Source organism: Protobothrops mucrosquamatus, unplaced genomic scaffold (assembly GCF_001527695.2).
Source record: "Protobothrops mucrosquamatus isolate PMUCROS unplaced genomic scaffold, P.Mucros_1.0 scaffold220, whole genome shotgun sequence".
Classification (NCBI taxonomy): domain Eukaryota; kingdom Metazoa; phylum Chordata; class Lepidosauria; order Squamata; family Viperidae; genus Protobothrops; species Protobothrops mucrosquamatus.
Window position 1 is genome coordinate 588,306 of NW_015386573.1, and position 26,857 is coordinate 615,162.

At 38.2% G+C, this 26,857-nt stretch overlaps 1 protein-coding gene across 4 annotated transcripts; it reads right to left on the reverse strand.

The window, feature by feature from the left end:
* HNMT (histamine N-methyltransferase) lies at positions 1-26,857 on the reverse strand. Of its 4 annotated transcripts, none has more exons than XM_015814117.1 (8): positions 26,787-26,857; positions 20,483-20,575; positions 18,221-18,364; positions 16,497-16,549; positions 12,051-12,158; positions 8,705-8,835; positions 8,306-8,399; positions 1-721 (listed from the first exon to the last, which is right to left on the reverse strand). In XM_015814117.1, exons 3-8 carry the CDS (start codon positions 18,349-18,351, stop codon positions 366-368), a joined length of 873 nt encoding a protein of 290 aa, XP_015669603.1. In that variant the 5' UTR covers positions 18,352-18,364; positions 20,483-20,575; positions 26,787-26,857; the 3' UTR covers positions 1-365. The 4 variants fall into 4 exon arrangements, with proteins under 4 accessions (XP_015669603.1, XP_015669602.1, XP_015669604.1 ...); XM_015814116.1 differs by having other exon boundaries at positions 18,221-18,367; XM_015814118.1 differs by lacking the exon at positions 26,787-26,857 and having other exon boundaries at positions 18,221-18,367; positions 20,483-21,487.

Below are 26,857 nucleotides of genomic sequence, written 5' to 3' on the forward strand. Positions count from 1 at the left end.
TTGAAAGACATTGAGGCACTTTTTCATCAGATGTATGAATGAATCAACCATACCTTCTTGATAAACCAGATGAATATAGACTTTTGCCTTTTCAAGATCTGATTCATCATCTCAACATAGGACCTTCACATAGGAATAATGATAGGCAGCCCAATAAGGTAAGTTTTAATTTATTAATAAGGTGTCCCTCTGCAACATTGCAAACACATATCTATACTCTTAACAATTCTAATGCAAGGCACAAAATACTATATCTCACTTGAGTATTTCTGTCTGTATCTGTCTCAGGTTTCACATACAAGTCAGTTATTAAAATATTAAACAAGTTCATAGTGATATTAGGTATGTAAGTAAGTCTCTCCATTTTAATGTTCAATCATTATTGCGCTCAAGGTGTTATTAAAAAAATACTTGTCACCTCTCCTTTCACTGTATTCAGGCTTTTTAAGATCTTCAATGAGTTCATTTTTTAGATCAAGAGGGGCAGTTTTACTGAAATTGTAGGTTTCTGTCAAAAAATCAAGCAAAAGTTCGCCAGTTTTGCTCCCTTCATTAAAGCAATCTGTAATGTCCATGTCTGATGGAAGCTCGTAAGACTGATATTTCAGTCCAGAACCATCAAGCATCTCTTCAACATCAGCAGAAGAAATATATAAACAAAGATCATTCGGAGGTAAATGATGACCGTATTTCCTCCACAACTTGGCCCAGCCACTGCGTCCTGCCAAATAAACAATATCACAAACATGTAAGTGACAAATTATTTGTATTATACATGTTCCAGTAGAAGAGAATGTTTATAGCTCAGGGTTGAACTGTGGGGTCCTTGGTGCATTCTGAGCTTGGTTGTTTTTTTGCAGACATTTCATTACCTAACTAGGTAACTGTCAATGCTGCAAATACTGTATATTCTTGCTTTGACAATGTGCAGAACTGTCTGGTATATATATAGTTAAACCAGCAACTGGGAAAGAGGGAGGAGCATAAGGATAGCCCGGGAGGAAGAAACCGGAAGTAAATCACATCTTCCAAGTTGATTGGAAGATGTGAACCATGACCCTACAATAAGGGAGTGGAAAATGCTTGGAATGTTATGCGTAACGGAAGAGAAGCAGACCTAAGCATTTCCACCATGCTGTGCTGACGTATTGTGACCTTAATAAATGCTTTTAGGATAAAACATGCCTGAAAGTCCTTTTAAGTGTTTCGTTATTCAGACACATGACAGTAACATCATCAGTTTTAGAAGAGAGGGGGGTGGGTTTCTGTCTGTTTGTATACTAGGAGCTTGCCCTGTCAGTGTTGTTGAGAATTATCTCGGTGGTTGCTTGATTAAGCTGTTATTTATTGTTTGTTTGTCTGGGTTATACATGTAATTTGCAATGAATGGATTTCCCACATTTTAAACCCAAGGCTTGAAACAGAAAGAAAAACCAAAGCAGTGAAATTTCATTCTATCAAATACAGTTCAGGTTCATTTTCCATGTTGTTCCTTCCAGATATATTTGCATTGTAAGTCCCTAAATTTCTGGCAATCTTATTCAGTGGCCATGCTCTTTAGGGGTTTTTAAGAGTGATTATAGTCTCACAGAAGAGAGAAAAACTGAGAATGTAGCAAATAGCATCGGATCAGGCAGGCATCTTAATTCTTAACTGGAAAAGATCCATTTTGGGGAGAAATCAGAAGAAAATCAATTCACCGCATGGGTCCAGGAGTACCGGAGACAGTCTGCACAGATTTAACATGAGGTAAAATGTGGGTGGAATAACAAGAAAAAGAAAAGATTTTGGCAACAAGTTATTGGCAAAAAAGGAATGTGCCAGGCTGAAACCAGAGAGGGTCTCAGATAAGAAAGTTGCCACATATCTTGTCTTTTTGACACTTGCAGGCACAAACCCCAAATCTGGGTCCAAGTTGGTTCAATATGCAAACCAATTAAAGAGGCCTTCTTTATGAACATTATTCCTAATGAACAGGGGTGGCATTACATGTTCCAGAATTGGGGTGATTATATATTTCCAAGGAGACCTCTTCCTCTTTTCAATCTCTCTCAATGCTGCTGAAGCTTTGTACATAATTGAGAAGCTGAGGTTTATTTCCAACCACGAATGGGAGCATCACTGAGGCCAGAGTTGATCTCATGACTGACTCCTCACCAACCCATAAAAATAAATCAGAAACTGGTTGATAAATCTCCAAATTGTCTAGAAGAACAGGTTTAGAGCTGGGCTGAACAGCCACTTTGGAAGCAATTGCCCATGGTGGCTAGTGAAATCATTCTAGCAGTGGAAGGCTTTGATCACCACACATAACTAACTGTACATTTAAAATAAAATGCTTTTATTGGAAGAGGAAGAAGGATTTGGGTGTTTTCACCTCTCTCTCTCTCTCTCTCTCTCTCTCTCTCTCTCTCTCTCTCTCTCTCTCTCTCTCTCTCTCTCTCTCTCTCTCTCTCTCTCTCTCAAGAGCTCTTGACTTTCCCAAAAGATAAATGACTTTAGTTTACATTTATTCAGATTTAAAGTCATCTTGATTGAATCTGCAATCAAGTTAGATGTGGAGGGAAAGATTTTGGGATAAGTGATTATGTAAACAATTGCCTTTTCTTAGGTATCTCATCATATAGCATCAAAATATATCATTTCTGAAGGATGGGAAAATGATTTCTTACAATGATGGCTATTTATGTGTCTGGTAGAACAACAAGAACATATGGAAACATCTCTCTCTCTCTCTCTCTCTCTCTCTCTCTCTCTCTCTCTCTCTCTCTCTCTCTCTNCCCCCCCATCATGTGACTGTACCTCAGACACTTGGCAACCAGACTGCATTTACAGCTGTTTGTAGCATCCCACAATCACATGATCAAATTTTACAATGGTTTTGCCGAAAAACATTTATTTCTGTTTTTGGCAAAACCACACCCATAGTGAGCCACTGCTTCACTTAACGATCACCTCAGAAAAGGTCATAAAATTGGGTCAGTCTCATGGGTCAGCCACTTTATGACTGTCATGACTTACATCTGTGATGGGCAGGTGCCTTCATGGTCATAACTCAAGGAGCAGCTGTGATCCCTGTTTAACATCATTTGAATATATCAGCTTTAAAATGGAGTCCAGAGACTGTGTACTATCTTTCAAAATTTGAAACCGAAATCTTATAAACAAATATTTTGATAGAGATGAAGTCAGCTTTCTCCTGCCTAATGTTTTAGACTTTAATTCCCAAAATTTGGTAAAGGTTCGTGAAAGTCCATTAAAGCAGGAAAATAGTACATTCAGCCTAATCCTGGATGTTTACTGGAAACGAAGTCCATTTAGTACATGTATGCATCAAGGTACAACTTCAGTCATGGTTAATTGAAATCTAATTAACTTTCGTATGATTTAGCTGAGAGATCGACTTATATATGCTGCCTACGTAGGCAATTGTAATTAATTCAGAAGCCTCTACGGAGACTGAGATGCAAGATGATACCAATCTTCTGACAAAGGATCATCTTGATTTAGAGTAGGCCTAAAATAAGCCGGGCTACATGAGACTTTAATGTAGTTTTCATGAAGTTGCATAGAATGACAAGATGACAGGATAGGAGGCCTCCATCAGACTCATGAAATTCTAGTATAAAGATGTCCCGAGTTATTCAAAATGCTTGGCAATCTTAGATCACCCAGCTTGCAACCCCTTGCAGTGAAACGGGAGCTATTTTTATTTAAAAAATTGGCCGCATGTTAGGTATACATATGATACCACAGAAAGAGAGAGAGAGAAAGAGAGAGAGAGAGAAATATATTAGCAGGAACAGTAGGAAGGGGCACCAGGCTAATTCATTTATTTGGTACCCTCGGTGGCATGATTCAGCATTTCTGATGTGAATCATTTATAAAAAGCCAAAGCTCCTGGCCCCTTTGGATAGGAAAGCAATAAATTCAGGACTAATGAGGGCCTGCTGAGAAGTATGACTGCAAATCCCCAATGTTAATAAAGCTACTTGTCTGCCTTTTTTTTTCTTTATTCTTTCTGAAGGAAAACAGTCTGTCTTGAAAGAGTTTCTTTCGGAAACATAAACATTGTCAGCTTTAAATGGATGCCACACAGCAAATTTGTGTTATTTATTCTTTCCCTGTCTCTCCCTCCCTCCCCCAGTGGTGGGAAATGAATGCCGAGCACTAATTGCAAGGAATGCGCTGGTGTCAGTGTTGTGTGACTCAATGCCATTTCTGAAACGGAGCAATTATACACTACCTGACTGGCACATTATTATAATCACTCCCTGTAGATGCAACATATGGCGCTAGACTGGTGTTTTTTAAGACTTTGTGGCAAACTGGCTGTGAGAGGAGGATATTATCTTTAAAAACAACCCTATATCTTTCTTCATGGCTGGCCTGGTTTCACCGACAATTGAAATATGGGCGGATCTGATGTCCCCCGTGTTTCTTATCGGATTCCTACTCTCCATTTCACATGGTAGATGAGGAGGCAAACAGCACACTGAGCACAATTCACTGGGAACAGGTGAATCGGTACGAGTAGCACCAGAAAGCTTTCACATAAGATTTGGTACAAAAGTGCTAGATGTTGTTTTATTGACTACGTTCAGGAAAGTCTTATTTTAGCAAAGGCTTCTTCTGTTCCTCTGCTTGTTCACCTCTTTTGATGTTTATCTACTCTATTGAACATCACACTATTCTTTCTGAATGATGGAATCTCACATCTTTTCCTTAATTGATTGTCTTTGGTTGTCTTCTTTCTTTTGCTATTTTTTACTCAGGTGAGGAACTGCTGGCAGAAAAAAAAATTACACAAGGATATAACTCAGTTCCAATGGATGCCCCCATAAACATTTTCAGATAGGTGCCCTAGATTCAGTTAGCTTAGAGCAGGGGTGTCCATGCTGGCTGGGAAATTCTGGGAGTTGAAATCCACAGGTCTTAAAGTTGCCAGGTTTGGACACCTCTGACTTAGAGTTTATGCATACCTGCCTGTTGCATTCCTTGTGCATGCTAAGTATGCTGGAGAAGAGAGAAATGGAACAAGAGTGCCAAACTTGGGGCAGCAAAATGTTTTGAGTTTTAAAAAAATCTGTAACTAAAAATATTCAAAACCAGGTCAGGGTAAATTTACCCATTATTTTTTTTCTTTTTCCTTTTCTAATTTCTTGTAAAAGGTCCCTTTTCTCTTCAGGTGCTTCAAGGCATACTAGCAGAAGGCGGATTATCAATACAAAATTTGGCTTGTTGTATAGATATGTTTTGCACCCAAGTACTTACTGTATAACTAATTATTCTGAAAAACAGCTTTAAGACCACATCTCTCTCGTAAGTATAAAGTCAGCACTTGATATCTAATATGGTCTTTTCCCTGATGAACTAGCTTTCAACATGCACATATTAAGAGGAAAGGGTGTTCAATGATGTATCTTCTGTCCACAAAGAGGTGGCCCAGACATATATCTGGTGCATGAGATGTCTTGTTTCTTTAGGGTACCTCTTTTGTATACATGTCTCTGTGCTTTGGATACAATAATGCCCTTCATCATTTCTTATTCTGTGTATATATGTATGTGATTTTTTTAAAAAGTGTTAGACTCATATTTTTTCTTCATTTACAAGAATAACCATGTGGCTGAAGTTAGGGAGATGAGAAATAGTCCCTAATTTGGATATTCCAGCTTAAAGGGCAATGTTTCACTACAACAGGTTAAGCATTTGACAAAAATCTTGTTTTTGTTTTCACTGAAAACATGACCGGATAAATAACTCTTTCAAAAATCTAGAGAAAGCGTGTATTTGTGTTCATGGGCAGCCTGGAATCCAACTGAGTTGGGTTGTGTAGATGCTGTCATGATAATTCCTCTGTATTAGTAGGCTGCTATTTTGTGAACGGTATTTAATAATCCCAACTCTCTTTTCCATCCCTCCCCTCATTTCTGTGTACATATTGTTCTATTCACAACATAAACCTGAGAGTAACAGATGCAAACTGTGAAATCAATGAAACCTGAAAGTGCTTAACTTTCGCTGGTTGTACCCATAAGACTTGCATTAGGCACTAATCCTAAAAATGTTATTTGCTTTGCTCACCCAGGACTAGAGGCATAGAATCAAGATCACGCGAAGTAATATGACCTCTTTATAAAGCCCTAGTAAGACCACACCTGGAATACTGCAGCCAATTTTGGTCATCATATCACAAAAAAGATGTTGAGAGTTTGGAAAAAATTTGGAGAAGAGCAACTAAGATGATCAGGGGCCTGGAAACTAAAACATATGAAGAACAGCTACGGGACTTGGGTTTGGCTAGTCTAAAGAAAAGAAGAAGGGGCAACATGATAGCAGTGTTCCAGTATCTGAGGGGCTGCCACAAGGCAGAGGGGACCAGGTTGTTCACCAAAGCACCAAAGGGAAAGATGAGAAACAATGGTTGGAAACTGATCAAAGAGAGAAACAACCTGGAATTGAGGAGAAACTTACTGACAGTGAGGACAATCAACCAGTGGAACAGCTTGCCCCCAGAAATCGTGGGCACTCCATCACTGGAGATTTTTAAGAGAAGACTGGACATTCACCTGTCTGAGACAATATAGGTTCTGCTGCTTGAGCAGGAGGCTGGACTAGCAGGGGACTCCAAGGTCCCTTCTATTCTATTCTATTCTATTCTATTCTATTCTATTCTATTCTATTCTATTCTATTCTATTCTATTCTATTCTATTCTATTCTAGATAAAAACAAATGCTTCATTGTCACAATCTTTGGTATTTCATTTTTCAGATAACCTGAATACATCTTTCTTATTCAGGTTTCAGGCGTAACCATCCTAGTGCAGGCTTTTTACCCAGCACCACAATCTTGGATGAAATGAAGAGTTATAACATGGAGATGAGCAGCCAAATAGCTGGAGAGAACTTTCTAGCTATTTGGTTAATGTCACATGCAATCAGGTGTTATGGGTGCCATTCTGAAAAAAATCTCTAAACACATGAATGAATTCATTAATGGAAATTGGATTTCCCCTCCCCCCCCATGAGTTAAGTGTTTCAGACCCTGTGCCTTTCCTCTTTTTTCCTCTGGTACTCAATAAATATAATTTGAGTTCAATGGGACTAATGAATTATTTGGGGTTATCTTTATATTGATACAGTCACTTTATAATGTTTTTTGTAGATCACTCTTTATATCCATAAAATGAAAGATCAGCAAATAAAGTCTAATATTTTAATATAACCTGGTTTTCACTATCTACATGGGGAGCACCATACCTGGCGACATATCTGAGTCTTACTTTCAAAGAAATAGCAACATGACTACACGTACTATGGGACAGAGAGCACATGGGGAAAAGTTGGATGGTGGTGGCACAGTGGTTAGAATGCAATACTGCAAGCTAACTCACTGCTCACTCCAGGAGTTTGATTCTGAGCGGTTCAAGGTTGACTCAGCCTTCCATCCTTCCAAGGTCGGTAAAATGAGGATGCAGATTGTTGGGGACAATATGCTGACTCTGTAAACCTCTGTAAAGCACTATGAAGTATAAGTCTAAGTGCTATTGCTATGGCTATGGCTTCATATGTCAGTTTCTGGATCAAAGTTTAAACAGTTGACAAATAACTAGTCTAGTTTTTTACATATGTGTGTGCATGCATGCATGCTTATCCACCTAATCCCAGTTTTTGATGTGGCCCCTTGGGAAAATTAATTGCCCACTTCTGCCACAGAATAACATCTTGCTACACACATCTGTTAATTCCCAAATAGGATGAAAGTGGACATATAGTGCCTCCTGGTGGCCAATGTAATCTTTTTATATAGTGTACCTTATGGACCACTAGTTCAATACTACATAAAAAATAAAATACAGGTAGTCCTCGATTTACAACCACAATTGAGCCCAACATTTCTGTTACTAATTGAGACTTTGTTAAGTGAGTTTTGCCCCATTTTATGACCTTTCCTGCCACAGTTGTTAAGTGAATCATTACATTTGTTAAATTAGTAACACGGTTGTTAAGTGAATCTGGCTTTCCCATTGACTTTGCTTGTCAGAAGGTCGCAAAAGTTGATCACATGATCACACGGGACACTGAGACTGTCATAAATATGAACCAGTTGCCAAGTGTCTGAATTTTGATCACGTGATCATGGGGATGCTACAATGGTCATAAGTGTGAAAAATGGTCATAAGTCACTTTTTTCAGTGCTGCTGTAACTTTGAACAGTCATTAAACAAACTGTGGTAAGTCGAGGACTATCTGCAGTATAACTACTCAAATCAGATATTTTAAGACTCAGCTTTGAACTTACCTGAAACAAGAATAATGAGGAGTTTGGCCCCAGGTTCCAAGAGGCCATGAAAGAACCTAATGGTAGCTCGCATGTCTTTTACATAATACAGCATCTGAAAATGAGAAGAATCATTTCAAGGTGAAATGGGTTTGCAGACATATTCAGATAAGTTGCATATTTTGTAATTTAAATATTTGCAAAATTTTCCTCTCCGTATGTTGAGTTATGTCTCCCCTATCACTACAAAGCAATATAATTATCAGATTGGGAAGCTAAAACTACACACAGAGAGAAAATAGTTTATAAATAAGAAGAGCAAATTTGTAATGGTAAAGCAACACACCATGCATGAAAAGTAGCCCATTAATGTAGTGTCTCATTAACAGTTGTCTGGCCATATAATATGCTTCATTCTACCTGGATCATATGGATGAAATTCCATTTTCCCATCTCTTTGCTGTCCATAAATCGATTTTCATATTCCAGGGATGTCTCCTTGTGCCAAGTGAACTTTATGTTCTTGAGATCTGATGCCTTTGCAACACATTCTGAAATGTGATAGCTCCACAGTTTATCTCATTTGCAAATATGGAATACATTTTCATTTCAGTCTTTTTTTTAAAACAGCTGAAAGCCATATATTTTTAATATGACATTGATGCCATTGGGCTGCTGTCTTCAGTTCATTTTAATATAGAGGAGGTACATTTGGCTATATTTCTAGAATCTGGTCTAGATCTCTGATATCTGCATGACTTCAATATAGACAACAATGTATTCACATTATCTCATTTTGGAAAACATGATTTAAAATAAATGGAGTTGAAAATGCCCAAAGGGTTTTACCATAAAACTGCTAACATTTAAGATGAGATAAGATTACTACACTTCAGTATTTTCATATAACCTAAATCTGGCTTTAAAAAAAAAATATTGGAAGCTTGGTTTGACTCTAGAAAGATGAAAATTGGTAGTGTTGTTATGAAATTACAATACCTAATATCTTGCACAATTAGCCACCATGGTATAGCTAATAGAAGTTGTAATTTCATAAAAACTGAAAAGCCACAGATTCCCTAATCTTGACTGTCCTAGAGCTTAATCCCTCTGTGCTGTAATTTGACATTTCCTTGTGAAATCAGCTCTGGTTTCAGTGTCATCTTGAAAACTAAGGGACATTGAGACAATTGGAGTATTCTCTTGATTTGCAATATTCTCTTGATTTCCAGTGCAAGGGGACAGTGCTTGCTTGCTCTGCCTCTGAAAACTCGTTAAAGGACATGGCTTCCTTCTCGCTCCGAAAGCAATAAAGATCTCCATCACTGATGCTGTAAGACCGTTTCAACCGCAATTCCATTATTTTGGGTTCTGTTACGTGATCTGAAGTCCTGAGTCCATGCAGAGAGCATTCAGAATGTCACAGAGGCTGACTTAATGCAGAAAATGAAATATTACTTTTCTCAAGGATCTGATTATGATACCTCCCTGTGAAGATGAGAAATGTTCTCTCTTTGCTTATTCCTTCCCCTCTAACCTACACTTTTTTATTTATTTCCTACTGGACACCACATTACTAAAGTGTGCTTTACATGGGCCTGCCTTTGAAGATAGTTCGCAAGGCTATGAGGAATGCTATATTGCCAAATAACCCAGGTCTTGGACGTGCTTTATAGGCTTCAATGAGCTTCTGGATTCAATATAAAATGCTATTTTTTTACCTATAAGAGTGGACTTTCAGGTTTCTCCAGGAAACCTCCTTCAGGTAGAAATAGTCCATTCCATTTACTCACCTCAGGAAAGTTTACCTATTTGTAAAGTGCCACTATTTGTAAAGTGCCACTACTTGTAAAGTGGCAAGATGGGATGGGCCAGAGATCATGTTTTTCTATGGCAGGTTCTTTCCTCTCTAGTACAGGTAGCCTTCGGCTTATGACTGCAAACTGAGCCCAGAAGGATGCTAAACAAAAAAACTTGTTAAGTGACTTTTGCCCCATTTTACAACTTTTCTTGCCACAACCATTAAGTGAATCATTGCAACTGTTAAGTTAGTAACACAGTCTGGCTTCCCCATTGACTTTACTTGTCAGAAGGTCACAAAAGGGGATCACATGACCCCAGAACACGGCAACTATCATAAATATGCTCCAGTTGCCAACGGCCACAATTTGATCAGGTGACCCTGGGGATGCTGCGAGTGTGAAAACTGGTCATAAGTCACTTTTTGCAGTGCCATTGTAACTTTGGATGGTCACTAAATGAAGTGTTGTAAGTTAAAGGCTACCTGTAGTGCAGGGGTAGGCAACCTTGGCTCTTTTCTGAATTGTGGACTTCAACTCCCAGAATTCCTGAGCCAGCCATGCTTGCTCAGGAATTCTGGGAGTTGAAGTCCACAAGTCAGAAAAGAGCCAAGGTTGCCTACCCCTGCTGTAGTGTAAAGCAGTGTTTTCTCATTCAGAAAGGCTATTAAAATGGTATTTTAGGCAGCATTAGAGACATTGTCAAGATTCAGCAACAGGATGATGATTTTGTTATGTATCTCTGGTTTCCGTGATGCTTTATTATTTTTTTCTTGCTCGGTAGTAATTACTTTGGATTTAGTAGCGTATGTGGTGTGCATTATATATGCGTGCACTGTCTAGGTGTGAGTATTTCTCACTTTTAAAACTGCCGCAGCTGTTGCTCAGTCCTCTTCCATTATCGGCTCCTAGGTTCTATGCCCACAGTAAACTCAGTGTGCATTTTAAGCGCAGACATCATTCTACAGTAATCCATATCGACAGTGAAGATAACATGCCCTAGACTGCTTTTTATTTCATTATCAGACAGTTGATAACAAGGTCGGTGGGAAAATGAAGAATGAGAAGAAAACTAATGTCTCTCAATATGTCAAAAATTCTGGGCTGTCTACCCAAGATGATTTGAAAACCAACAGGACAGGAACTCTTTCCCTAAATGGAAATGTGAATTTTGCTAAGTATGTAGCCAACCTTAATGTCATGTTGTGGGTAGCCTTGTAAAACGAAGACAGAGTTCGTAGCAGAATAGGAAATGTGATCCCTACTGGCACCCACTATGTCTGCGGACACCACCCTTGGCATCTACCAGGCACGGCAGTGCAGAAGCCTTTGCAGAAAATAGCATGTGGCAAGGCATATGCCAGCTTTTAGCTTCACTTTATTTCTAAGAAAGCCTTACAGGCATCCTGACAAGTTAAATAGGAAGCATTTTTCTTTGTTTGGCTGCCACCTACCCGCTTATAAAAAGTCAGAAATCAGTTGGAACGGAGTTGGGAAGGTGGCAAAAATAACCAGCTAATATGTTTTTCACTAAATGAGGGTTTTCAGATTGCAGGACACATACAACGTCAGACAGCATAGCAGCCTATTTTGAGGTTTTTCAAAATTCCAAGAGCGCCAACGGTCTCAAGAAAGCAGCCTTGTCCTGGCTAATATCAACTCATGGAGGAAAACCAGTATTTGTGTCCTGGCTTGAAGTTTCAGAAAGTTAATCCCATTTCATTTCAGTAGCATTAATACCGCACTGTGTTTGCTGTCGCATAAGCAGGGATTTGCACCTTCTGGCTTGCCATCATGCTGAGAAACATCAGGCTGTATCTCTTCCTCCCTTTCAGTGGAAATGTGATAAATGGATGTTTCAGAGAAACATTTCAATAGCATGTTATTTCCATAACGAACTTTAGAACACCAAGAGGCAAACCGATCAATGACGTGGTGCTCAGCAGAAGCTGCAGCATTAAGCATACCTTTATAACTGTTTATTTGTTCTGCATTTGGTTCTATCACATCAGTATGAATGATCACTCCAGGATATTCCGACTGTAATCTTGCAAGAATCTCAAGGTCAATTTCTCCTAGGACACAAAGAAGAACAAAGACACCGGACTAATATATAGAAGTGTTTGTGGGTTTACTTGGTTCGCGTACAAATGTTAAAATAGTTTCCAAATGGCATATAGGGAATGACAAATGAAAAGCATTGCTCTATAATTATCAAGTTACATCCCATCATTATTAGGACAATTCCACTATGATGGCTGAATATTAGAACAACTATATTGGGCTAGACTAAAGATGTAGCTAGTCATTCTTTTGACAACTTGTATGAATCTGGCAAACAAAATGTGAGTAAAATAGTACTCTATCACTGGTGTTACACCAGCAAATGGAATTGGGAAACAATCTGCTTCTGATCATGATGGTGATAAAGAACCACCATGATTACTACTAATTAATAGCTCTATACTAATGAACTTGTTTAATGTACTTTAAAAACTGTCCCAAGTCTGCTGCCATCACATATGATGGCAAATGTATTTTTATTATATTTTGTGTATAAACGTATTACCTTTGTTCTACTTAAATCTCTCACCATATGCTTCATTAAGAGGAGAAAAAAGTAATCTGCTTTTTCCAAGCCAGATATAGAATTTTATTTCCCTATCTTGTCCTTGTTTACTTACCATTTTTATTCCTATGCAAATTATTTTTCATCATTTTCACTGACCATCTTCCATGTATTCTTAGCTCTATAATATCTTTTTCAAAGTGTTGGGATCAAAATTTCCTGATTCCCAATCTATGATTGTTACATCATAGATACATACAAAGGCTTTACAAAATCTATCATTTGTGTCACTTTTAGGAGATACTTCAATAAGGATCCATCGACCCATCCATCCATCTGTCCATCATCTCAACCTATGTATACGATTCTTTACAAAGAAGTAGAATGGATCTATTATACTCAGAGGCTGAAATAGGTAGACTGATAGACCTACTCATAACTGGCAGCCATTCAGTGCTACCCAATTCTAAACAGAGGCTTAAGGTCACAATGCAATAACAGTTCATTATAATAGAAAAGAAAAAGAAATAAAATGCTGATGGCACTGCATGTGATAGCATTATATTTATGTTGGATTTGGTCAAAAAGCCTCTTAAACTTACATGTAGAAGATAGAAGCAAATGCCAGATTCAATCATTATTGAACTATCTTAAGGCAGCCATTGTAACCTAGTACTCTTCAGGTGCATCATTCCTAGCCAATATGGTCAGGCTGACTGGGGATAACTGAAGCTGTTATCAGCTCATCCGAAGGTCTTATATTTTTATTGATCGACTGGATAATGTATTCATTCCCATTCACAAGAAACCAATCCATTGCCCTCGGTTATTTTTAAAGCTCCTCATCACCTCAAATTCTCTGATTTGTAATTTAATCCTCTACCTTAATTGAGTTCATTTAGTTATTTATATGCAAACAAGGGCTTTGGGGCATTTCAGAACCAGTTCCCTGGCAGCCTGAAAATCAATTGACAACTATCAGTTAAAGCTCTAGAAATTATTTAAGGACTCTGATACAATTACCTTTAAAGGGCTACCACTATGTTCACCATTAAATTACCAATTAAACCTTTCAAGGAAATAGATTGTTTAGAATAGAGTCACTATTTTACCACACGGTAAATGTCTCCTGTGATTAGAAGGGGATGGAGTTGGCCATATTAATAAGCTGTAAGAGGAACACACTTTCTTATAGATGGGAATGACACTACCTCACTGTTTATATGACCATTTAAAGTGAGACCCCCTACATCAGGGGTCTTCAAACTTGGCCTTTTTATGACTTGTGGACTTCAACTCCCAGAATTCCTCAGCCAGCGTGCCTGGCTGAGGAATTCTGGGAGTTGAAGTCCACAAGTCATAAAAGGGCCAAGTTTGAAGCCCCTGCCCTACATCCTTAGTTTTTGCTAATGTAGCATTTTGCTCTTGCAAACTTTTCCATACTGACTGTCAACACTAGTATAATGAACACTGGGAAGGACTTCTTCAGTAACAGAGTTGAAATGATTTTAAATCATTCAAATGATAAGAAATGTGTCAAAACTCTGGAGCCTATTGAACAACTAGCATCCCATGTTCTACATGCGATCCTCAATTTTGTTCTTTGCTGCCCAGACACCTTGCCACTAAAAAAATAACAAAGGACCTAGGAACTGGGCTAAATTATCATATGTAGGTCTGGTAACTCTGGTAACTTCTGCTGCATACAAGTAGCTTAACACAGACATTAATAGTTGAATGGGGATCACATAATGGAGCTCATCGGATCCTATAAAATAGCCAATTCTGGCTAGATTCTTAGTCATCTGAAATCCTATTACTTGCTTCTTATTTTCCAGCTGTCAGCTACAAGCTTACAAATAAATATCACTGTTTTCATGAGTCATGCAATCTTTCTGCTGATGGTATCCAGTGAATAACATAACAAAATTGGGGTATGGAACGGTATGGTATGGTATTTAAAGAGCCCACTTCCGTGATTATCATTGATTTAATGACTATTAGATATTAGAATTATTAGACTGATTTTAAAACTACAGGCAAATATTTGTTTCATAGCAAGGAAGGTTTGACTTTACATGGGTGATTTACTTGGGTGAAAAAGAGTGGCCTGTCTTGATCAATATGGCAGCTCTCCAGAACGGTGAGCCCCCCCCTTTGCATTATTTTGAAGAGGGGGGCTAGTGAGCAAAAGTCTTGCGGAGTCTCTGGTGCCCATTTCATTCCTTAACACACAGATGCCTCAAACACTGGGTCCTGGCTCTACCACTTTCAGAATGGGGTGCTTGATCTATTACACAAAATGTAATGTAGCTCTCTTGAGCCAAGAAAGTTTATGCATAGAATTATGGTACCCATAGAATAGCACTTAACATCCCTTCTCCATTTTGCCCTTTGTCTTTGTCTCAACCCAAAGATTTTGTCTTTTACCACAAAAACCATACCATTCCAAAAACAGAAGAAAAAAAAGTGAGGTCAATCCTTATTCACAAATAAGGATGCCAGCAGCTCATTTTACTGCTACAGCATGGACTGAGTTCTTCATCGTGAGTAAGGGAAGATGGTTTAAGGTTTAATTGCTCTTATTCATTTTTTTGGTTTTAAATGTTTCCGTAATAATTTACGACTTAAGCCATAATGACTCAATCACTTGAAAATGAAATAAAAGAAAACTAAATTCTAGAAGTAAAATAGATAGCAAATTCAAGCATCCATGAATTTCCAATAAAATGCATAATTTTGATAAAAACAAATGTAATTAAAAACAATTAAAACAAAAAAAGCCACCTAATATCAGTACTGTTCAAACCCCTGTCAGAACAAGAATGTTTACCCTGTTTGGAAAGCCTGCAAAATAGGGACTAAATGAACTTTAGGGAGTGTTTTGTTTCACAGTGCTGGGGCCACCACCAAGAAAATCTGCTTCCAAACTCTACCCCCTCCCCCTGATTTGTTTGTTTGTTTGTTTGATGGGTTGGCGACCCTAAAGATTCGCTCTTGGCGTGATAGTCCAGAATAGGAAAAGTCTAGCTGGAGGAAATGGTCCTGGAGCTGAGGCATGTAGATGAACACCAAAAGATTATTTAGAAACCTACTGGCAGACAATATCATTGGTGCTGTGTGGTAAAGTGACACATCACCTTCACTGTCTGGATTCTTGCTTTTTGTACAACTGCACTTTGCTTTCTAGACTTTATTCAAAGACAGCCTTGTATAAAGTGTGCTACACTAGTCTAAACCTGAGGTCATAAGGGCATAAGTCACTGTCATAAAGGTCAGAAAGGATTGTAACTATTGTACCAACTGAAGCTGGGCAAATGTTCCCTTACTCTGGGCCTTCACTAGTGAAATGTGAGTCCTGAAGAACCTGCAAGTCCCACAGAAGCTGGTTGGTCACCCTGAGAAACGAAATGCTAGACTAAGATGAGTTTTGGCCTTATCCAGGAGGCCTTTCCTATATGCGTAAAAAGTCATTTGTCACAAAAGAAATGAAATACAGAAGAAGAAATGGAAAAGCCTCATCCTATTCTTTTTTTCTTTTTTTTGGCTAGCCAATATCCCAGGCTTTTGCAGAATTATATTGAACAAACTCAGTGTATCTGAGAGTGTCTGATTCTATATATATATATATATATATGTTTAATTTTCATGTTATTCTCATTATCTCTTTTTTGCTCATTCATCCCCACATGGTAGAACATCATTTTGCCAGAAGGTCTATTTTAAATCATTTCTGAGCTCCTCCAAGTATAGGAAACCTAAATTGAATGTAATATAACATCCTGCATATGTAATAGCATCCATAATTCAGAATGCTAAATAACATCTTTGTATTTTGACTCACCTGAACCACCACCAACGCTTAGAACGTTGATTTCAGTTTTTCCATTACTGATGCTAGGAGGGAAGGACAAATTCATAACATCAAAGCTGTTCAAGAAGTCCAGTGACATGCATTTCTATAAAATGACCTCTAGGCATTTCCCAGTCTTTTGTTTCAGCCTCGATGTGGCTCATAAATGGCGCTCAAGATGGGGCTATGCAGATGGACTGCAGACTTGCGGTTACGAACAAGTTTAAGTGCCAGTGACTCAGGCTATCAGAAAGAGAGAAGTATGTACTGCTTACTCCTAAACTCAACTACGTAGCAGACAAGAGCACTGAGGCCTTTCAGCTCCTTTAGATGAACATGTCAACTAGCAAACAAGCATGCAAGCAAACAAACAAACAAAATGCCAATGGGATATATTGGTGAGAATTTTGAATACTGCTAGAGAGATCCATTAGTGCTGTGGGGAGAAGTTCTCCTGTTTATTTATTGTTTTTCTCATTGAGTCTGATGGAAGAGGGTTTGCTCTCTGTATTTCTTTTAAAGGAGAAGAGATTTTGGGATTCTTTTTATGGGTAAAGTATATCGTGCTGATTCAGGTGGCCAAAGGATCTGTATAACAATAATCTGATGTTCATTGTACAATGATTTCTCCAGTAATATGTAGTCTTCTTGGCTTCCTAGACTTGGATAACTTTTCAAGAGAATGAAAGGATTTGCCCCACTGGGCTTTTCAATAATTCTGCCTTAGGGAGTTCTTCTTTGGATGGGAAATTTGCAAGCATCCTCTAACCAATATTAGTGAGGAATCTAGTCAGGAATTTGGAAAAACTGTCTGGGCTCAGCAATTCTCAACCATGAAATTCCTGGATGACTTGAGCAGGTTACTCTCCCTCAGCATAATTTCTTTTTTATAAGATTAGTGTGAAGATATACTGTATTAGATATTCTATTCAGAACATTTGGAGGAAAGCAGGATATACTTGTTTGTTTGTTTGTTTGTTTGTTTGTCCCATGTTGGGGACAACAATATGACTTTTTCTAAAACATGCAAAGGAAAGAATGAGAACATTTATGGCAACACCAAACAGACTTTTGTTGAAGGTAAAGCCGATTGATTAATAGCTACAGTGTTATCAACTCCAAATAGTTATAAACTATAGAAGTTGTATATTACACGTGAATGGGTATCAGTATGTATTTAAGTTCTGTTTGCAAATATAGAAACAATAAAGTCTCTCTTTTGATGGGCAAACTCTATTTCAAAGAGAAGTCTCTGGATATAGGAATAGGAGGAGGAAGATGTATTAGGTATATTCGCCGCCTTGAGTTATGTGTAAAAATAATAAAGGCAGGATATAAGCAAATAAATTAACAAATATAAACACTAGTTTTTGTTTAAAAAAGGAAAAGAAGTGGATCGGGTGAAGTAGAATGAAAAGTGGAGTTTCACACAACTAAATACATTAAAATGCTCACTCACATTTTTTTAAATTTATTTAAAATGTTTATATAGCCACCCATCTTTCAACTAATTTTGGGCAGCTCCCAACCCAAAATTAAAAGATGTATAAAGTTCATATTTTAATATAAAACTCAGCCAATTGAAACATTAAAACCAACAAAAACCTGAAACCAGAACAATTTTACTTTGCGATTATCTAGTCTTTTCCCAATGATCCCATGTATGAAAGCATCTATCAAACATTTCTAACAACGTATCTGCCTTTTTTTTTAACCTGGATATTAACTGGGGCAGCTTCTTATCAATGAAGTCCTGCATGCACTGATGTTCGGTTGACTTCTTGAGGAAGACTTGAAAAGTTTCGACATAATGGCTGGGATTCGAGAACAAACTCCTCATGGTCATGGTAACCGGCAACCTGCTTAAAGATATAGGTCAAAGAACAGAAAGTAGAATTATTTTGGAAAGGCAGGAGACAAGGAAGAATGATGGGAAAAGTAAGAACAGTGTCATTCTTGCCCCACCTTGGAGAGGGTGGCAAGGTTGCAAGTAAGGAAAACTTTTGCTGAAACAGCATATTGTCATTTTTATCAGACTTTGCCACAAGACCTTGACCGCCTGCAGCACAGAGTGCCCAGCTAGGCTCTGTTGTAAACAGAGGCAAACTCTGAGTGATGATAAGGAATTTCTACCTAGAAATATTTTGGATGCATCTCTAAGGTGATATTGTGGGACTTTCCTATGTCCTGGTTTTTGGACTAGCTAGAATTCTGTTTTATCCTGGCAATCCCTTGAGAGTTAAAAAAAACACCACATATAGTTCAGCTTAGGGGAGGAAAGTTCAATTTAATACCATGTCATCTTCAAACATTTTTTAGAGGGGAAAAACTCCATTAAAGAGTTTTAACAGAGCCTGAGGCCCTGTTCTGAAATGATTGTTGTCCATCCTATCAGAATATTATATTGGGAACTACTGGACAGCAGTGGTGTCAAATTCAAATAGAAACAGGGACCGCTAAACCCTGCATAACGATCCTGTATGTTGTATTTTGACTTAGAAAACTACCCAGGTGTATTTGTTTATATATTCCAGTTTGGAATAATGATTCAGGTGCTGGCTGAGAAACAGAAAACAGTGAGTTCTAGACCTCTTTCAAGGGTTAAATGAAACGAAAGCCAGCTGGCTGATCTTGAATCAGTCCCTCTCTCTCAGCCCAGCCTACCCCGCAGAATTGTTGTGAGGAGAATAGGAGGAATATTAGATATGTTGGCTGCCTTGAGTTATATATCTAAGAAAAGACAGGAGAAATATATCATCATCATCTATTGTTATATTAATACATCAAAACAACAATCGGATAGGCTAGATCAGGGGTAGGCAACCTTGGCTCTTTTATGACTTGTGGACTTCAGCTCCCAGAATTTCTGAGCCAGCCATGCTGAGGGGAAAGGGAGAGATTTCCAAGCTGAGCCATGCTGGCTCAGGAATTCTGGGAGTTGAGGTCCACGAGTCATAAAAGAGCCAAGGTTGCCTACCCTGGGCTAGATATAACCAATACATTAAATACATTAAAAAATCATTATTACATTTATTATTACAAATTAACTATATTTATATATGTTAAATGCACTTGAATTTTTACCGTATGTATGCATCTATGTGTGTTTACATATTCACACACACAGTTCGCACTCTGAGCTTCTTCCCAGCCGACCATTAAATTATTGTGCCGACTTCCCCTTTTTCTTCCTAGCCCTGCTTGTCACCGCCCAAAAACGTCCCTTCTGATTTCTGATATCCCATGTATAGAAAGAAAAAATGTTTTAGGTGGCTTTCCCCAAACCAAGGTAAAATGTCTGGGCTGCGAAACAAGAATATTAAAAAGAAAAGAAAAGAAAGAAAAGCATTATAGTCAATCCTCAACTTACAACCCTTCTTAACCCAACTTTTTTTTAAAGTTATGATGCCACTGAACAAATGATGACTGGTCCTCTCACTTATGACCGTCATAGTGTCAGCCTTTGTGATCTTCCCAGCCGATTTTGACAAGCAAGTCATTGGGGAAGCTGGAAGGGAAAGGCGCAAATCCCAGTCATGTGATGTCTCACTTCATCAATGGTAATTTGATTAACAACTGCAGCCAAAGAGTTTGTGAAATCGAGTGTGATCACATGTTGCCTCACGCAACAAACGCAATGCTTAACGATGAATTCTCTGGTTCCTATTGCAGTTGTAAGTCAAGGACTACTTGTATACAAAAATCATTTGAATCACCCCCTCTCTTTCATTTGTCCCCCACTTTTTTTTATTGTATTCTGCACTTATTTAAACTTTAATTATGAATAATTACAAAAACTTTGCAACTCTATAAAGTTAGTAATGATCCTAGACCTTGAGCAGACTGAAACTCCACAGGTATCAATTCAACTTTTTTGGGGAGGGAAGAAAGAAAGAAATTCAACCTCTCTTGGAGGGAGAATATACAAGCTTTTTTTTTTTTTTTTTTTTTAAAGAAAGGCGAGGAATTCATTCCACCTGTTTTGGAGAGAGGTATTCCTTCAGGCACTGGAAACACTGTAGACCGGAGCAGGTCACCTAACCGTGCAGGGCTGCCTGCCTGCCAGTCATCTGGGACAAAAGTACAGAGAGGTCACAATTAGTGTGAGTTTGAGTAATGCAACGTCCAATTTAGTGTGAACTGCTTCTTTCCAATTATCCATGACCTCCTTTGCCTGCTTGGATATCTCATATCTCATTAGCCCTATCCTTTCTGCTGCAATTTAGCTTAGGAAGCAAGTTTATGCAGGACATTTCCTGAGTCACAAGCCTGGAGTTTGGGTGATTGGTCATTATATTTATTCTTATTGAGCTTCAAAATGTAATATTATTGCTATTTTGTTGTATTTTTATTTTATTTTCCTAAATATCACCCAGTTGCATTTTAATCTGATCTGGGCCACACCTGGGAGTGTTGTGGGTTACATGTTTGACACTTCTGCTGTACAATGCTTCAATAAAGGTATCTGGAACACTGGAGTGGGTGCCATCAATATATTGGTGACACCTAGCTCTACTTTATCCTTCTTTAACTCTAAGCAAGCAGTCATTATTCATCATTCACTAAGCTTGATGATAGGCTACAAAAAAATCAAATGGAGATCCAATAGGAAACCAGGGCTGAATGAGATTACTTTTTCATAGCTTGGGAAGGCCCCTCAATCCTCACCTCTTATTGGATTCCTAGAATCCAGAGGGCCACAATAGCAAAGAATCCATTTCCACCCACTGGGCCAACAATTTATGGGCTGATAGTTACCTGTTCTTCAAACTTCAGCAGGGAGTAGAATCTAGCGGATTTTGAAAAAGGTAAGCAGGGCTGGACCTGATATAGGAAACCAATTTCATAGTTAATAGTAGGGAGCTTGGTTTAAGGGAACCTTTTAAGTCACTCTTATTATATCATGAATGGCTGCTACAATGTGCTTTCTGTGGAGCTACTCTTTAAAGTATCTAAGAGCCAGGTTGGTGTAGTGGTTCAGTTGCTGGCCTAGAAAACAGGAGACTTGGAATTCTAGTTCTGTTTTAGAAAGCCAGCTGAGTGACGTTGGGCCACCCATTCACTCTCTCAGCTCAACTCACTTCACAGGCTTGTTGTGAGGGAAAAAAAGAGAAAGATGAAGAAGTATTATGTATGTTTGCTCCTTGAGTTACTTATAAAGTAATAAAGGCAGTATAAAATTATTAAATAACTCTGAAAGCTTCATTCTGAAATTCCTTAGTTACCCCCAAAACACACACACACACACACACACACACACACACACAAATACCCATATGCTTTTTTAATCCAATACATTCTTTGATACACACTCTTGGCCATCCTTCTACTTAGATCTCAATCTGTTAAGAATATTGTTTCCCTTCTCTGCTTTGCTGATAAAATATATCTATTCATCCCGTATTTCTTGAGATCTTGAGTGAGATTATCCCTCATCTTCCCTTGGGCCTTCTCCTACCAACTTTTTCAGTCAGCAGGTTCTTTGCTCATCTAAGGTTTCTGAGACCCCATGTCAGCATTTTCCTCTGAACCTTCAACTTAATAATTGCCTTGCCAGCAGATTCTGTCTGAGAAGTCACAAATACTGAACTCAATATTCACAATAGCTTGAACAGCGGTTAAGACAGGTTCAAAGCAGAAGTGGCAAGAGTAATTACATTTCCATTTGCATGCCCGGAATCCCTCATACAGTTTAAACAATACATAGACCAAATGCGAGGGATGAATTCAATATTATTATCTGCCTCAGTCTTCTCTGACTAAATGTCCATCATCTGTGTGGGTACTACAGTACAATCTCCTGGATTCCTAGTCACTGTGGCAATGGCATGACACGCTGGGAATTTGGAAATCTACACCGTTAGTACATCTGAAGGTAGGGTTGCCAGATATCTGAACAGACAAATGAGGACATGGACAATTGCAAAAGAGGACAAAAGGTATGTGGGGGGGGGGAAGGACACATTAACTATATAATAATAATAATAATAATAATAATAATAATAATAATAATAATAATAATAATAATAATAATAATAATAATAATAATAATAATAATAATAATAATAATAATAATAATAGTAAAGTTGGAAGGGACCTTGGAGGTCATCTAGTCCAATCCCCTGCTCAGGCAGGAAACCCTATACCATTTCGGACAAATGGCTGTCCAGTCTCTTCTTAAAAACTTCCAGTGTTGGCGCATTCACCACTTCTGGGGGCAGGTTGTTCTATTGGTTAGTTGTTCTAACTGTCAGGAAGTTTCTCCTTAGTTCTAGGTTGCTTCTCTCTTTGGTTAGTTTCCATCCGTTGCTTCTTGTCCTGCCTTCGGGCACCTTGGAAAATAGCTTGACTCCCTCTTCTTTGTGGCAGCCCCTGAGATATTGGAACACTGCTATCATGTTCCCCCCTCGTCCTTCTCTTCGTTAAACTAGACATACCCAATTCTAGCAGCCTTTCCTTATATGCTTATTTATTTATTTATTTATTTATTGAAACGACTCTTAATTTTTAATTAAAGTCACAGAGCTGAGCTTGTCCTTAGGGAAGTGTTGTGCCATAGAAAAAAGCTGCTTAGAAAGAGACAATTTGTAGAAACTCAAAAAGGAGAACAATATTTAATTTTAAGGCTATGCCTGCCAGACATGAAGACAAAAAAGGAAGTCTTGCTATGCCTATCTGAAAGGCACAGGTTGTACCCCAATATGAAGCCACCTTGACAGTCAAAATTCCTGCAAATTGATTAAAGAATTATTGGTTAGTTAATGCAGGAAAGAAGTGACTAGGATTGTCTAATTGAAGTCAGTTTAGAATTCATAGTGTGAATTTGTAGAGAGCTGCCCTTGTAACCAAGGTTAGTCCTTCCTTAAATATCCCTAATTCATAATGATGCAATTAAGTATTTTTTAAAAAAATACTTAAATGTAAAATTGGAAAATTAATAAAATAATATTAAAAAACATAATGATGCAATCACCAACATGAAGAAGTTAAGAGTTCTTGACTTACAACGTCAATTGAGCCCAACATTTCTGTTGCCAAGTGAGACCTTTTGTTAGGTGAGCTTTGGCCCATTGTGTGAACTTTCTTGCCACATTTGTTAATCATTGCAGCTATTAAGTTAATAACATGATTGTTAGGTGAATCTGGCTTCCCCATTGACTTTGCTTGTCAGAAGTTCGCAAAAGGGGAGCATGTGACCTTGCAACCATCATAAATATGAGTCAGTTGCCAAGTATCTGAATTTTGATCACATGACCACAGGGAATCTGCAGTGGTCAAGGGTAAAAAAATGCTCCTAAGTCACTTTTTTCAAGGCCCTTGTAATATTGAACAGTCACTAAATGAACTGTTGTAAGTTGAGGAGTACCTGTACCTCAATTTTCCAGCTTAGTGGAAATAATAACAAAATAACAGAGTTGGACGAGACCTTGGAGGTCATCTAGTCAACATCCTGCTCAGGCAGGAGACTCTATACCATTTCAGACAAATGGCGGTCCAATCTCTTCTTAAAAACTTCCAGTGTTGAAGCATTCACTGCTTCGGGAGGCAGGTTGTTCCACTGGTTAATTGTTCTCTCTGTCAGGAAGTTTCTCCTTACTTCTAGGTTGCTTCTCTCCTGGATTAGTTTCCATCCATTGCTTCTTGTCGTGCCTTCAGGTGCTTTGGAGAATAGCTTGACTCCCTCTTCTTTGTGGCAACCCCTGAGATATTGGAACACTGCTATCATGTCCCCGCTCGTCTTTCTCTTCATTAAACTAGACATACCTAACTCCAGCAACCATTCTTTATATGTTTTAACCTCCAGTCCCCTGATCATCTTTGTTGCTCTTCTCTGTACTCTTTCTAAAGCAAGGGTTCCCAACCAGGGGTGTTTGCACCCCTTGGGGGTGCAAGGCAATATTCCAGAGTGTGCGACAACTTGGGTTTTTAAAATTATAGTGTATATGCATAATTTGTTGCCATTATTTTGAACTTTTGTAAGGGGTGCGAGAATATATCAGATGCGTTCTATGGGTGCGGGGTATAGAAAAGGTTGGGAGGCACTGTTCTAGAGTCTCAACATCTTTTTTACATCATGGCAACCAAAACTGGATGCAGTATTCCAAGTGTGGTCTTACTAAGGCATTATAAAGTGGTACTAACACTTCATGTGAACTTAATTCTAATGCAGCCTACAACTGTGTTGGCTTTTTTTGGCAGCTGCAGCACAGTGCTGACTCAATTCTCTAGCTATTGGGAGTTCATGAGAATTGCTCTTTGTTAAAAGCCAACTCAGTGCTGGGCTGCATTAACAGAGGGATAGAATCAAGATCACGTGAAGTATTAGTACCACTTTACAATGCCTTGGTAAGGCCACACTTGGAATACTGCATCCAGTTTTGGTCACCATGATGTAAAAAAGATGCTGAGACTCTAGAAAGAGTACAGAGAAGAGCAACAAAGATGATTAGGGGACTGGAGGCTAAAATATATGAGGAACGGTTGCTGGAATTGGGTTTGTCTAGTTTAATGAAAAGAAGGACGAGGGGGGACATGATAGCAGTGTTCCAATATCTCAGGGGCTGCCATAAAGAAGAGGGAGTCAAGCTATTCTCCAAAGCGCCTGAGGGCAGGACAAGAAGCAATGGATGGAAACTAATCAAGGAGAGAAGCAACCTAGAACTAAGGAGAAACTTCCTGACAGTTAGAACAATTAACCAATGGAACAACCTGCCTCCAGAAGTGGTGAATGCTCCAACACTGGAAGTTTTTAAGAAAAGACTGGACAGCCATTTGTCCGAAATGGTGTAGGGTTTCCTACCTGAGCAGGGGGTTGGACTTGATGACTTCCAAGGTCCCTTCCAACTTTATTATTATTATTATTATTATTATTATTATTATTATTATTATTATTATTATTATTATTATTATTATTATTATTATTATTATTATTATTATTATATTAGCTTGCCAAATGAAATGGGTGAAATGGCATGTGAGAACATTTGCATATGCACACAAAAGCACACACAGAAACAAAGAGTAGTCACATTTACACCATACCATAAGGCAGTGTTTCTCAACCTTGGCAACTTTAAGATATATAGTCTTCAATTTCCAAAATTGGAAGTTGGGAGTTGAAGTCTTCATATCTTCAAGTTGTCAAGGTTCAGAAATACTGTCCTAAGGATTCCAACTGCATGAGAAGCAAACTTCATAGCTTACAATAATGGCAACTATAAATGATGCATAAATAGCCCTTCTAAACAATGATACTGCCCATGTTACACATTCTTTTGCTAAGTAGTTCCTGGGAAGAGTCAAGTGAATGACATTTGAAATGGTTTTGATTATTTAAACATATGATTCAGAGCTTGAATATTTCTTGATTTCAAGCAAAAAAAATGAACAAGGTGGGTTTTTTTGTATATTGTCAGGTTGCACATCTTTGCACATTTAATCTAGAGAAGTCTGCTGCAACTTACATTTAAAAATTAGGCTGTATGTATTAGTAGCAGCAACAATAATTTTATTTGCAGACTTCTTGTCCTTGCTTCCTAACTTTAGCCATATGGAGCACATGTCTGATGTGCTATGTAAATGCAAGGCAATATAGCAATAACACTAGCAATAGCATTTAGACTTATATACCACTTCATAGTGCTTTAGAGCCCCCTCTTAATGGTTTACAAATGTCAGCATATTGCCCCTAACAATCTGAGTCCTCATTTTACCAACCTTGGAAGGCTGGAAGGCTGAACCAACCTTGAGCCGGTGAGAATCAAACTGCTGGCAGTCGGCAGAATTAGCCTGCAATACTGCATTCTAACCACTGCATCACCATGCCTCTTATGTGCCATCAGAGCTCTTATAAATATAAATGTAAACATGCAGAGCAATCTTTAGCAATGATCCCTAATGGCAAGGATGGTGATGCATATTTTATTTTGTTAATCCAAATGTATATAAAATATTTTACAGCCTGATCATACTGATAACTAAGTCACTGAGTAACTGCAATTCAGAAGTCATGGAGTCAAATATACAACATTGATTCTTTGGTCCAGATGAACACTAGGATGGAGTCTAATTTAGAAGAATTTTGCAGCTGTTGCTGTGTTTCATTTCCCAGCACAGAACTACAGCTCAAAGTACAGAACACTGAGTTAGATCTGATTCCCTATTTATAAAAATGTAGGCCAATAGCAACAGAGAGAAAAGAGAAAGTTTTAGTGAAAACGTATTGTTGACTTCAGTTTAGTTTTTCTTTTAAATCCAACATTTGAAAACATTTGTACTTACGTGTACAACTCTCGTCCCTACAGAACTGCTAGTTTCAATTTGTTGAAACGTCGCAATAGTTTGCAGGAAAT

What these genes read in the sequence shown, in the direction of transcription:
- HNMT (XM_015814117.1), bottom strand. Translation starts at nt 18,351, where the DNA reads ATGACCATGAGGAGTTTGTTCTCGAATCCCAGCCATTATGTCGAAACT. An exon ending in AAGCGTTGGTGGTGGTTCAG is followed by an intron (nt 12,159 to 16,496) that starts GTGAGTCAAAAT and finishes TTTGTGTCCTAG; the next exon opens with GAGAAATTGACCTTGAGATT. An exon ending in ATTTCATCCATATGATCCAG is followed by an intron (nt 8,400 to 8,704) that starts GTAGAATGAAGC and finishes TCTCATTTTCAG; the next exon opens with ATGCTGTATTATGTAAAAGA.